Source organism: Nomascus leucogenys, chromosome 1a (assembly GCF_006542625.1).
Source record: "Nomascus leucogenys isolate Asia chromosome 1a, Asia_NLE_v1, whole genome shotgun sequence".
Lineage (NCBI taxonomy): Eukaryota > Metazoa > Chordata > Mammalia > Primates > Hylobatidae > Nomascus > Nomascus leucogenys.
In genome coordinates this window covers 32821504-32836429 of record NC_044381.1, presented here as the reverse complement: position 1 = coordinate 32836429, position 14926 = coordinate 32821504, and the positions used below count along the sequence as shown (strand labels likewise).

Here is a 14926-nt window from a genome sequence, read left to right as displayed (position 1 = left end):
AATGTTTTTGAGACAGTTCACAGTATAAGCAAGATCAATATTTAATATATTTCAGATATATTTTAGAAGCCATATTTGCATGCAAAATGTTGACATCCTAATTAAAGTATTTTCTTATTTATTCATCGTAAAATGAGCAACACATCACACATTCAATCATCTATTTATTCCACAATACTATATGCCAGGCACTGTCCTAGGTTCTGGGGATGTAGTAGTGAAGTAAGACCACAATCTATGCAGCCTATATTCTACTGAAGGAGACAGAATGCATATGATAAATAGGTAATACATGTAGGATTTAGACCTGGCACAATGTTGACATAGGAGGGTTTTTTTTTTTTTTGTAATTTTAAAAGGTTTGAGCTCTGATTTATTGTATTTTTCACATATAAAAAATCTGCTGCTTGAGTTTATAGCCTGTTTTGGATGCTGAAATACTGTCATTTTGGGTAAATATTCTATGTACTAATCAAAATGGGTGTACATTCTCTGTGAAATGTTAACTGCAGTTAATACATTGATTATCTTAATGTATTAATTACATTAGTCATGTGTTATTTTTACTTTTTGTAACTTGCTCTAAAATTTGCTAAAGTTAAATAAAAATCTTCCACTACAAATAATGTTGCCCTTTTCTTAGAGATTTTAAAAATTGTTGCCCCCCTGATTTTTCTTGTCCTATTTGACACATCAAGTTTTATTAGTATTATGTTTTTATGTTCATTATTAATTTGTATTTTTTCTTGCTGTGGAAATACCTCTGAAATAATTCCATTGTTTTCAGCCTTCATTTCTGGCTACATATTAATCTACTTTTGTGTTGTTTAAATGCATCACCATCCTCATGTATCTTCTTTCATGACCTAGTTATTTATAGATTATATATTTCTACTTCAGTAATTTTTCACTCATCAACTTGTCTCTTTGTATATCTACCTCTCTTTTTTTGTTTCTTTTAAATTGCCCTATTACCTTTTCTTTTTCCCCCTGTTTATTACCTTCCATTAATCATATCTGTCTATGTGAATATCTATTTTGTACTACAAGGCCTTAAAATTAATTTTTCCCCCTTGGAACTGTCTTTGTATCATTAAACATATCAATATCCTCTTTCTCTTATATCTTGAAAACTAAGCTGAATTTCTTTTCCCAGGATCATCTCATCATATTCGATATTTCCCCCCTGAAGAATGAGGGATTTGCTCATGCTGCATAAAGCTCTATCAATTTTTTTTTCTGTGAGAACTTCATTTTGATTTTTTGCTTTTGCCTGATGAGGAATCTTTAAGAATATTATTACTAGTAACATTCCCTCAAACTCCCTTCCTACCAGCATCACCTAATTCTTGTTAGGATTACTGAGTTTACTTGTCAGGATTACTTGCTCCTATACAAGGAATTTAAATATTTGCTTCTTGGTTACTTTTAATTTAGCTTTGGATCCACCAACTATTGGCATGTAGTAGAAAACCCAGCTCAATAAAGTCCTTTTCATATGAGAAAAGGAATATTCTTAAATCTTCCCCTTTTCCTTTTTTTTTTTCTGGGAGAAAGAGAAACTTGAGATAGATGTTCAGTAATCCCATCTTTGCTTAATGTGATTCATATCTGCGACGAATCTTCTAATTAAAAACTCACATTCTCCAGAGTTCTACACTTTTGCATTTGTCACAAGTTCACACTTATGTAGTCTTTTTCTCCTGCTCTTTTTCATTCAAGAACCCCAAGCTATTCTCTCTTTGGATTGTCTTTTAGAACTCTTACAGCCAATTTTGATATTTCACAAAGTCCACAGACCTCCAGTTATCTGAGTTATTTACTATACATAGTTTACATTTGTGTTTTTCCATGTGTATATTTCTTAATTTTTAGGGCTTTCCGCTAAACTCTCTGATTTCCTAAATTATTCTCATTTTACACCTCTTCCTCTGGCTCCCCTCCCTAAAGTATTCTCACTGTTTGTGGCATGTGGGTTAATCTACAGTTAGCTCATTATTTCTTTAATACTCTTTCTCTTATTTTATTTTTTCTGAATGTTTTGTTTTTCTCTCTCCCCCTTCTCCCCCTTTTCTTTTTAGTGGTTTTTGTGTAGCGGAAATGCCAATATTCTGTCCTGTTAGTGGGAGATATTGTCTTAAAGCAGCTCTTTGATCATCGTTAGTTAATTTACTGTTTGTCGCCATTCCAGCTCCCTTCCCACTGCCTTCTGAGATCCATCTATTTACTTCCCTTTATTTTTTTATGTCTCTTTTGCCATTTTTCCCTCTTCTTAAGGCCCTAGGGAACGTTTCTGTACTTGCTGGAGAGTTGTTACTAGTTCAGCTTTCATTTTGTGGCTTGTTTCACCAAAGCTGAGCCCTGTGGTATCTGCCTTTCTTTTATGATAACATGAATTTGTCCATTTTAGCCACAGAGCTTACCTGTGGTCCAATTCTGTTCGATTTTCTTCTCCATATATGGGACAGATCTCCAAATTAAACATTAAATGTGGGTGATTTCTTGAGCTTACATGTAAAATGACTCCTTGACTGTCCTCTTACTATCCTAAAGTAGAAGAATTTGGCAGTTTATTTATCTCATCTTTGACTTTTTAGACTATAAGGCCCTCAAAGGCATGGATTTGGACCTACCCTAGATTTGGAGAGCAGCATCTTCCACAGAATTGCTGTTCTCCCTTCCCCACTGCTCTGCTTCATAACACTGCAGGCTGTCAAGCTGAAAGAGGCTTCAGCATTTATCTAAGTACCTATCTCACTGAGTCATTTTGACTCTTAGGCACAGCACAGTGCTTGGCCAGGGTAACTGCTCAGTAATGTTTTGGGGTAAATGCAATTAAACACGTGTCTTCTGCTCAAATCAGACATGTATCTCTTAGAGCGATCTTCATCACTTTGTCAGAAGAATGGGGCTCACTAAGTCAGGAAGCATTTGTGTTTGTAATTTACAAATTGTTTGAAGGATTAAACTTTCAATACATTTTCCTCCTGAATAATGGAGAATATAAAAAATTGAAGTTAGTTCAATGGGGAACCTCTCTGATGAGAAGGAGTTTAATAGGGTTTGGAAATTGCTAAATTTCCATCCTCAGAACAGAAGACCCTGCACACTGTAATCCCTGATTATGTCATCTTTTAAAATTGCATACAAGGCTCATCTTTTAAAAAATATTTCTATCAGTTAATGGTCAACAGCAATTTAGTAATATATTAAACATATATGTACACATATCTGAATCATTTGGGTCTATGTTTTGTCAATATCTGCAAAATTCAATTACTTATAGGTGAAACTGTAGGGTGGAAGGAGAGCTCCTACCTTTCTTGAAGTTTTCACCAAGAAGAGAACAATACTAATCTATGTGGTGGGGTCATAATTTAATACATGTTTTGTGCTGTGTAACTGTTGGTGTGTATGAGGGGCTTGCTACATCAAGAAGTCATACACACATACATGGTAATCTCTTTTTCTTGCTTCCATGTGTTGTAACTGGCAACCTGGCACTTTTTTCTCTCCGTGTTTTCTTCTCTGATATGTTACCTAACAGTTTGATTTATTCCATACCCCTGTAACATTGTCCTTACCTTTTGCTTTTTGGTATGACCCTTGACACTTCTATACAATTATGATCTCTGCCTAGCCCTTGAACTGTTCCTGGTCACACTGTGAAACATCACAACTCAATTCATTCTGGCTCTTTGGATCTGGCCCCAGTGCTAGCCAAGGTATTGATGTCCCTTCAAGTATTGCCTTGGCATAGCCCTGGCAATAAGACATTATGCAGTATTTACCAGTCAAACATCTATGCTAAGGGTTGTAGGGTATGCAGATTGAAGTGGTCTTGAGAGAGAAATCTGAAAATAAGAGTAGAGCTTCAGTATTACTCTGCATAGTTTCATACTTTTTGGCAGATTTCCAGATTTTACAGTAGATGAATATAAAGTGAAAAAGTCAACCAAGGATACAGTTCCTTCTCGGGCACATAAAAGCTTGGAAGCTCTCCTAATTGGGAAACATTCCACAGTTTAAAATCTGCTGAATCCTAGATTAAGTAAATTTGAGCTGAATTCATCAAAATAGAGTCTTGAGGGAATATACATTTTCCAGTGTCCCTTATGTGAGGCACCCCCATCCTGCCCCACGGTGACTTAGGGAAAACTTTAGACTCATCTCTTGGCATGACTTAAGTGACCTGGAGCAGAGGTAATTTCAAAGAATTCCAGCCAAATGATTCCACTGACAAGGGTTCCTGTTGAAAACATCTGAACACACAGATCTTTTTTTTTTTTTTAATGGTGTTACAAACATTTACTTTATTATTATTAATTTTTAAATTTATTTATTTATTTATTTTTCATTATTATACTTTAGGTTTTAGGGTACATGTGCACAATGTGCAGGTTTGTTACATATGTATCCACGTGCCATGTTGTTTTGCTGCACCCATTAACTCGTCATTTAGCATTAGGTATATCTCCTAATGCTGTCCCTCCCCCCTCCCCCCACCCCACAACAGTCCCCGGAGTGTGATGTTCCCCTTCCTGTGTCCATGAGTTCTCATTGTTCAATTCCCACCTATGAGTGAGAACATGCGGTGTTTGGTTTTTTGTTCTTGCGATAGTTTACTGAGAATGATGTTTTCCAGTTTCATCCATGTCCCTGCAAAGGACATGAACTCATCATTTTTTATGGCTGCATAGTATTCCATGGTGTATATGTGCCACATTTTCTTAATCCAGTCTATCGTTGTTGGACATTTGGGTTGGTTCCAACTCTTTGCTATTGTGAATAGTGCCGCAATAAACATACGTGTGCATGTGTCTTTATAGCAACACACAGATCTTAAGTGTTGATCCCTGAGATTCATGAACCCAAACATGTCTTTTCTAGAAGTATCAACACCTTAGTAGCTCTAGCAGAGAAAGTTAACCTAGGAGTAATAGTTAGGCATACTAGATCAGCCATAAGCAATGTGTTCTTCTCGGGACTCCAGGGAGCTAGTGTTAAGCAGCCTCCAACCCCTACCTTCCATGTTTAATGCAAGTGCATTTCTTTTAAGTACATGTTGAAATATGTGGGTTAATCAGTTTTTGTCGGTAGTGGTCCTTAGGACAAGAATGCTTATAAAATTTAAGAACAATTAAGAAGATTACTGTATGCACATGCGATTTATATAGCTTCAGGCTGAAAGAATATAAATTAAAAAGTAATAGGATCCCAATTAAGGAAGGCTTATACTAATTCTGAAAGAGCCTGGAATATGGATTTAGATAAACTTGTTTAAATCTTCCCCTACAAAGTAGTAGCTGAACGACCTTAGGCATACTACTTAACTTTTTGAGATAGGTATCCTTATACTTAAGGAAATTAAAGTTTATGGCATTTAAATAACTATAACATGGTCACAATGCCACTAAGTTATGGTGACAGTGGACAGAATATCCAAAATTAGAATTATAGCATTCAGCCTCAAGTTCTTCTGGAACTCTGCTAATGTTCAGGAATAAATTGTGATGATTATCAATTTATATGTTGGGTTTTTTGAACGGACATTTGTTTGATTCATTTTTTTGAAGATTTTCTAATTCTTCACAATGCCTGGCACATAATAGGTTCTTAACAATATATGCAGAATCAATAATGAAAACATTTATTATTAATAAAAGGCCAGTGAGTACTGATATTGCTTGACTGTGTAAGCATAAAGATAAACATAGTTTGGAGAGAAAAGAGTCTCTAGTGTGTTGAATTGTAATTCAGGGTCAACTGAGGAGGGAGGCCTAGAAATGCTAGTACCAGCAGAGTATAATCACTGGTATAAAGGGTGTTATCCCAGTGAAGAATAATAACCAAACAGCCAGGTGAAGGAAAATGGATAAAACTATGAATAATTAGATGAGCATGTCTTCTCCTGGTGGAAGAACAGAAGAGGGTTGCTAGCTTCCTGACAGCACGGCCTCTTACCTTCTATTCCTTGTGTCTCCAGACAAGGGCTTGACCTCATATTAGTTAACTTCAGCAAATATATGCGAACAAAGGAATGAATTAATCACTGCCTACTTGCTTCAATTCTCAAGGGATACAGAACAGAACTGCAGAAGCTGTTCAAAGAAGAAAGGGAGGATTCTACATCCCTATTAGAAGCTAGAATAAACTATCAGAACTATGGCTAATTAGTCAAAGGGTCAGGGACTTCTTAGACCAAGAGCAACAAGGTGTCTGTCAGTGTCCAGAATCTTGGGATTCTTAAAGAAAAGATAAGTGCTCATGACCAGATTATGACCAACCCATGGAGCTTTCTCTTCAGGAACAATGAATTTATTAGCACTTAGGGCCTTTAGGCAAGCATGGGCAAATCGTAATCCTGGGAACAGCAGGTAAATTCTCAAACTCCTATTCACTTTCCCCAGAGTCCGATGTTTGGAATGCAGCAAGGGAGTAAATGTGGGCAAGGCTAAAACCAATTCTGAGAAATAAAAACAATGTTTATATCCTAATGTTTAAAAAAATTACTTGCAAAGCTTTTATACCATATTACTTTATTTGGTTAATTTGTTACAGGATTATGATTTTTATAAATATGTCAGGGCTAATGTTCTGCCATTCAGTTGACATCTGCTCTGCATATAAAATGCAAATGCCTTAGCTTGGCATACAAGCTCTGTGTGGTATGTTATCAAGTTGACTACTTTTCCAGAATCATCTCAAATCCTTTTCATATGCAATTAATGCTCCAGCCATACTAAATTTATCTTTCAGGTCTTGGTGAATTTGCATATGTCATTTCCTTTGTCTGTGAATTTGTTCCAAACCTAAAAATTCCTTTTCATTTACAGGATCCAATTCCAGTATTTTTCCCTCATCACCAAATGTCTGAGAAGAGTTAATTATTTCCCTCTGTATATCTGAATATATCTCTATTCTTATAAATCACACATCCCATTGTTTTATAACCATTTACTTACATTTCGACCTCATTCACTAGACTGTCAGCTCCTAAATGTCAGAATTCAAGTCTTCATTTTGTCTACCCAACCGTAGTTCAACACATGGTCATTGGCTAGGCAAAAACATACATTCATATGTGCTTATAAAGGTATTCTCAAAATAATATTCCACCAATAATTGCTCCAATTAACTAACATTTAAAAACCAACTTGTAGCTGGGCGTGGTTGCTCACGCCTGTAATCCCAGCACTTCGGGAGGCTGAGGCGGGTGGATCATGAGGTCAGGAGATCAAGACCATCCTGGCTAACATGGTGAAACCCCGTCTCTACTAAAAATACAAAAAATTAGCCGGGCGTGGTGGCGGGTGCCTGTAGTCCCAGCTACTCGGGAGGCTGAGGCAGGAGAATGGCATGAACCAGGGAGGTGGAGCTTGCAGTGAGCCGAGATTGCGCCACTGCACTCCTGGGCAACAAAGTGAGACTCCATCTCAAAAAAAAAAAAAAAAAAAAACAACTTGTAAATATATTGTTGAAGATTGTTGAAGATCATGCTATGAACTTGGTCCCTGAATGTTTTGTCTACATTTAGTTATGATGGACATTTGCTCTGGCATGTGGGGACCTAGGAAGAATAAAATCTGTAATACCTGTAATTAAGTGTGTATAGTCTGCCATGAGAAATGACTTTTCTAATCTGAAAGCCTAGTTGAAAATGCCATGTTTTTGGTGATTTCATTAACATTTTAAGATGTTAACAGTTCTGTCAGCCCAAACTGAAAATGACTGTGTGAGAAATGAAAACTTGCATAACTCTGACATCTGCTATTCATGGCTCATTATCCTCCCCACTTTCATTATGCAGTGAAGAAGTGGGGTCAGCCTTACAAAATTTAAGAACAATTAAGAAAATTACTATATGCAGATGTGACTTGTGGACTGAGAATAACTAACTTTCTAAAAGACTATATTAAACAAAATAAATAAGGATGATGGAAAATCCACAGATGTTTTATGGCTTAAGGCAGCTTTTCAGTTATTCATTATGAAGTCTCCTTCCTGGGTTTTGCTCATTTCCCTTGACTTGTTCCTGAACACGTTTCAAAATTTTTCTTTGCCCGTATCCCTCAGGAGTTTAAAAAGTCTCAGGCATTCTTCCTGAAGTTCTTTGGGTTCATTTCTCAAACACATTCATCATGATGAAAATATTGTCACTGACCCGGTGTAAATTACTGCTGGGCTTCAAACCTCACAATCTTCTTTTACAGCTTCAAAGTTTGTGGAATAAATAGTCACGAGGGCAGAGGTTATATACTAACCTAACATACCACCATAGGAGAGAGAGAGAGAAAGAGAGTGAGAGTGAGAGAGAGAGAGAGAGTGAGAGTGAGCAAGCGAGAGAGAAAACCAAACAGAAATCATCCAGTATTTATGTAAATTTAAAAAGTACTTAATTTGGACAATATATACCAACCACCCTTTTCTTCTACAGCAACAGATAATGTAGGATGTAAATAAAACAGAAAGTTACTTTTCTTTCTTTCTATGTCAATCCCCTCCTCTCCCCTCCTCTCCCCTCCCCCCCTTCCCCTTCCTTTCCTTCTTCCTTTCTTTTTCTTTTTCTTTTTTCTTTTTTTTTTTTGTGACGGAGTCTCGCCAGGCTGGAGTGCAGTGGCGTGATCTCAGCTCACTGCAACCTCTGCCTCCCAGGTTCAAGCGATTCTCCTGCCTCAGCCTCCCGCGTAGCTGGGACTACAGCCGCGGTGCCAGCATGCCCAGCTAATTTTTTTTTTTTTTGTAGAGACAGGGTTTCACCATGTTGGCCAGGGTGGTCTGATCTCTTGACCTCATGATCCGCCCACCTCAGCCTCCCAAAGTGCTGGGATTACAGGCGTGAGCCACTGCCCCCGGCCTCTATGTCAATTTCAATAAATATCTATTAAGTGCCTACTATAGGCTAGGCATTGGATAAGGCTGAGTAACAGCGTCTCCACTTAACAGAATTTATATTCTATCTCAGAAGTCAGACATATAGACAAATATTGATGATAGAATGGGCCAAGTACCATTATATAATTTCATATACAAAATGCCATGGGATCCTTGTGGAAGGAAGAACATAATTTTAATATAAATTAAATCTTGAGGAGCCAGAGAGATCAGTTTGATCTTGGTAAATTGAGACCTTAAGGTATATACAACTTAAGTCAACAAATATTCTTCTGTGTAGATTCTAAAGGTTTATAGGATTCAAACAGAATCATTTTTCTTGCATTCTCCTTTTTACATGAGACAAAAAGATGCTAAGCAACTCAATGTAGTTTTCATAAGTGGTTTTTCCTGGCTGCTGTTTATGACTGTCCTTCCAAAACAATGACTATTTGAAATTATAAATCAAAGCTTTGCTTTTATTTTTGTTGTAAAGGAGAATGTTTCTTGTCTTAGATAAAATTCTGAACCTTAATTATGTGCTAGTGTGCAAACAGTAGATTGAATCTGGAGAGTGGCTATAAAATAAAATATGCATGGATTTTAATCTTGTGCAAATTATAATATGGGAAAAAGGGAAAGTTCAGATGATGTTAGAACATCTAATTTTATTATTAATAGATTTGTAGTAAATATATTTGAATAATTTTATTTTATTAACAACATTCTTTAAAGAGTTTACAGGTTGTGTTCAGTCTTTCACTTTTCCTTTACATATGGCATTTGGCATATTGCCTTGTACATAGTAGGTGCTCAATTTATACATATATATATAATTAAATGTACAACTATTCACACCCCTTGACCTTTTATCATGACTTTTTTAAAGGTAAGAAGCTATGAGGTTGCCTTGCAGTCTTCAACATAGTCAGATGCCACTGTTCCAGGATGGCCTAAAAACAGGCCCTAGTCTACAGGGAAACCTTCATCTTTGAAGAAATAATCTTCTGACTTGGCCTCTGTGGTCCTTTTTCAGAAGAAAGTCTAAGCCCTAATGAAATGTCCTTTAAGGATATTCCCCCTTTCCTGGGAATCGCCAAAACCATTTCCATATGATGTGTTATTCTCTATTTTAAATGGACATTTTCATTCTAGTTTCTGAATCATATTGAGGAACCGGAGCAGAAATGTATTTAATTTAAAAATAAACACATATAATTATGAATGTATAAACAAATAAATAATATTATACATATTTATATACATAATACTCTTATGAAACTCTTAGTTCTATTAATGTATCCTGTTTTTCTACTACCTATCTATCATCTACTATCTCTATATATCTATCAATCATCAATCACAATGATTCTATGGGTAATAGGATCAACTGTTATATCCATTTTACATAAATGAATATAGAACAAAGGAAATTAAGGCTCAGAGAAGTTAAGTAACTTGATGAAGTCACTCAAGTAGTAAGTGGCAGAGCTAAACTTCAAGTTCAGACAGTCTGAACTTGAGTTCAAGAGTCTTTGCCTTTACTACTCTATACTGCCTTAAGCATCAAGGCCAGGGAGGAGAGAGAAAAGTCCATTTCTTGCCTAATTTTTTTCTTTGTATAGATTTAGAGAAATTTGATTAATTTTATTGATATGGAAAAGAGTGGGCAGGAAAAGAAACATTTATTTTGCATCTACTATAAGCTAAGCATGGTATTAGGTACTTTTCATATATAAATTTCATGGTATCTTTATTATATTATACCAAGCTATTCATTATTCTATTTTGCTATTTAGAAAACTGAGGCTTGGAGCTTTTAAATAACTTTCCAAGAACACAACAGCTAGTAAGAAGCTAAACCAAGGTTTAGAAGCAGGATTGAGCACTCCCACTATACCATGTACCTACAAGTTTATAGATCAAATTACATATAGCAGATCATGAAATACTAGCCTATATAATCAGAAATCCTCTAAGAACTATTATTAAAGTTTAAAGCTACTCAGAGTCAAGATTTCTGCAAAGCGGACAGATAGGGGAATTTTACTCTCTGTCATGGCCCTGTGAATGGGGATATAACCGAGACCTTGCATCCTACCTTGATAAATATTGTCCTGAAGTGAGATTTGTAGTTTCCACCTCCATGCAGTTCATTGTGCTGGGAATGAGAGCAAGTTCTGGCTGGATCATGGTGGCTGTGGCTACAGCTCTTGCGACCAGCTCCATAGCATCTTGTACGTAGTGCTCAAAGACAGACTGTGTTGTTTTTCCATGAGCAATAAGCCCTAAGGGCAGACCCTCTGTCCTCAGTTCCTCCACATTCTGGGAATCTCCCAGCACCCAACGAAGTTCAGAGGGCATGACCCCAAACTGGGTTGTAATTTCAAAAATCCGCCGGATACTTTCCATGTCGCAGCCAAATATCACCACTGTGGGTGTGCTGTTCTTAATACTCTCAAGCTGGATCTGTAGGAAGCTCAAGAGGTCCTGGGTGGAGGGGAGGTTAGCGGTGATGTTGATGATAGAACCAAGGTGGAACTTGGAATTATTCTGGGTAAGGAGGAGGAAGTCGGTGATGTTCCAGTCTTCCTGGCACAGCAACAAGCTAAAATTGTACCAGTTGTTCATGGTCAGGATTGAGACAGTGACATCAGCATCAGAACTTAATGAATTTTCTAAACTCAGTTGTAGGTGAAGGGGATTCTGTATTTAAAGATACGAAAAAGAAGAATTAGAAAGCATTGACCAAAGACTTTAACATAGGGTACTTTTGCTTTCTTATAAGGCTTAATCTTTTAATTTCACTTTGATATTCACATACTTCTGGGATAAAATTCCCATAGTTTGGAAAACTATGCTTCCTGTCTAATGGAACTATTGATTCCTAACAACTGATTTCCTAGTAATTTTTGCTAAGAGTACCAGAGGGTGGATGGTTCTTGGTGTGAATATCAGAAGTAACACAGTCATACATTTAGCTTAGGATTTTTGTCAAGCTTGTCTACTGCCTTACAGGCAGTCTCATTTATGGCTTCCCATTTCTTGGTATCGCTATTAAGACCTCATTTGTTAAACTTTCATCTCATATGCAATAATGAGAAGAAATTACTTTTGCTTCTTTTTAAAATTAATGGTAGAGAAATCTTAGCACAGTGCAGGTGTTTTTATAAGGATGATGCGAAAGATGGATGCATCATAGTTTCCTAAACTTTCAGCCCCTTGAGGAAGACACTTCTAATAAGTACAGAATAATTTTCAATACATACATCAAGACTAAGTGTGTAGTGCAATGTTAAAGGCTTGATTACTTTTCTGTATCTTCTGAACCTGGATTCTTGCTGTGAAGAGTGAAATCTGTGCCATTAAACACACTCATGTAACTTCTAACACAATTTTATCTATTTGTGGAATTCACAAACTTCATGGAAGAAGAGAAACTTGTTTGAAAAGTCACAAATTATTAGTCATATAATTGAAGTGGAAATAGTCTTCCAGTGAATACATTTGTTAATTGTTGTTCCCAAGAACCAGCATCTGACATCCTGACAATGTTTAGCACAATGTCTTATATACGTTAGGGGCACAATAAATATTGGTGGAGTTGAACTAACTATGTTTCTTTTGGGAACTATTGGATTGTTTTTAGGAGCTTGCTAAACATTCAATAATATGCACTGAGAAATGAGGAAGGCTTTCTCAGTAAAATCTGAAGCCCTTGTATGAAACGAAGTGTGGCCTGTCCCTAACTACCAAAAAACGTGTAACAGGGAATAGAATTTAAGCTGCACTTTAAACTCTTTGAACGATTTAAATGACTTTGATATGTGTAGAATAAAAAATGAGGACTACACAGAGGTTTACAGGAGGAAAACTATGACCATAGGTGCTCATGATGGTAGGTAGAATGGAGTCTTAAAATTTATTCTTAAAATTTGTTCTGAGAATTTGTCTTTTGTCCTTCCAAATTAAGCTTTTGAGCAAAGCTTGTAATGATAAAAAGAGAGCATTGGAAAAATCATCATCGGGAAGCATTCAACAGGGATGGGGAATTAGAAGCCCCTCAGGATCTTGATTACATGCTAAGTGTTCTACTGCTGTTCATGGTAGGGAGGGTAATGAAAAATGGTCTTTTTAAAATTAAAAAGGATTAGCCAGGCGCAGTGGCTTGTGCCTGTACTCCTAGCACTTTGGGAGGCCAAGGCAGGATCACTTGAGTTCAGGAGTTCGAGACCAGCCTGGCTGATATGGTGAAACCCTGTCTCTACTAAAAATACAAAAATTAGCCAGAAATTGCTTGAACCTGGGAGGTGGAGGTTGCAGTGAGCCAAAATTGCACCACTGTACTCCAGCCTGTGCAACAGAGTGAGACTCTGTCTCAAAAATAGAATAGAATAAAATAAAAAGGATTTAGTGACAAGATCAGATGTGAGAGGCAAAAAAGAGAAAGGTCTCAAAAACCAGGAGACAGGATCCAATAGGTAGCTCCGGGTGTCCAGGCTTGAGCTGCCAGCAGGATCTTGAGGTGAGAGAAATGGAAGCTTCATTTCCTCACTCCTCATTTTGATTCATATAAATTGCTCCCGTGTTTTCTTTTGCCCTCCTCTTTTAGCTTTCTTCCTTTCCTTCTTCCTTTTTATTTCCTCCTCTGTCTTAATCCTCTTCTAGAAGCAAAAAGCAATGGAAGGCAAGCTCTACATTTAGCTAGCAGGAACAAATTATTCCCAACTGTTTTCTTGGCTTCAGCTCCCTATTCTGTTGCCAGTTTTCTTCCTAAAATACAAACATGACCATATCATTCTCCTGCACCATAACCTCCGAATCACCCATAGGACAGATTTAAAAATCAATAGTATGGCTTAAGAGGCAGAGATGAAATTGTTGCTTTCTTGCTAAATAGGAACTTGAATTAGCTAATCATATTGAGCATTTAGTATTAGACAGAGAAACAAATCTAATAGGCATGAGAGAGAGAGACATGGGAGTGAAATGAAGACCCCCACAATGGATAATGATTAATTCATATAATTACACTCACCCCTACAAACAACTCTACTGAGAAATTCCAGATGTTGAATTTAATCCATACACAAACTTGAGACACATTTCTTTAGAAAATTATTAAATGATAGTTTAGAAGCATCTAATGATATATTATTTATTTAGCAGCCTCAGATGCAGTGTTTTCCAATTTCTCCCCATATAAGGACAAAGGCACACACATATGCACATGCATACATGTGCACGCACACACACACGCACACACAAAGATTATGAAAACTTATAACACTAAAATTCAAGTATGATAGTAAAATTTTTGTCAAAATCCAGGACAAAAATTAAACATGACCTATTGAGTAAAACTGAAAAGGAAAATCTGTGTCTTACATATGGTTTGTTGTTTGCAAAAGAGCAAACTCATGGCCTGAAAGAAGATACAAAGATTTTAAGAGTAATTTCCACATTGTTTTTCTCCTAAATCAGAGATCCAGAAACAGAACAACTCAAGAAGCAGGAAGCCTGTCTCTACGATGCAGATAGAGTGAAACTGCCTTATAAGTACATTCAATTTATATATATTAAAATAAACAGGTCAGAAGAGAGAGGTGGGAGGGAGCAAATACGAATTTAAATAGTACTGATAATTCTCATTCCCTTAAATAAGTGTGCTATTTATTACATTATGGTATATTATTTATATTATCACATACTTTAATGTAGCTATATTATTATTCATATTGTATACACAAAACCATATATGTCAAGCTAAATAGGTAATTTAAAAGATTTTAAAATGTAATTTTTCTACACTTTGAATTGAATCTTCATTTCTAGTGGAGATGACACTCCACTCTACTCCATTGATTTTGGGGGTTTTGTTCCATCATAATCTGGTTAGACATTGTTTCAGAGCCTGAAATTTCCAAAAGAATAGGGCAGGAAATATGGCTGGGGAATGTGCATGCTGCCATGCACTCGTGGCATGAAATCCCTAGTAAGTGCAGAGCTGCAGGGAGAGAGGAGTCACCAAGAAGTTGGTTCAAAGCATCAA

The 14926-nt window shown here is 36.5% G+C and overlaps 1 protein-coding gene across 1 annotated transcript in view; it reads right to left on the bottom strand.

Annotated features, from left to right (window-relative positions):
- GRIN3A (glutamate ionotropic receptor NMDA type subunit 3A) overlaps positions 1-14926 on the bottom strand; it is a 176580-nt gene that overhangs the window by 104904 nt on the left and 56750 nt on the right. The window contains exon 2 of the mRNA XM_030826974.1: positions 10976-11580. Coding sequence (XP_030682834.1) covers positions 10976-11580 — 605 coding nt within the window. The remainder of the gene's footprint in view (positions 1-10975; positions 11581-14926) is intronic.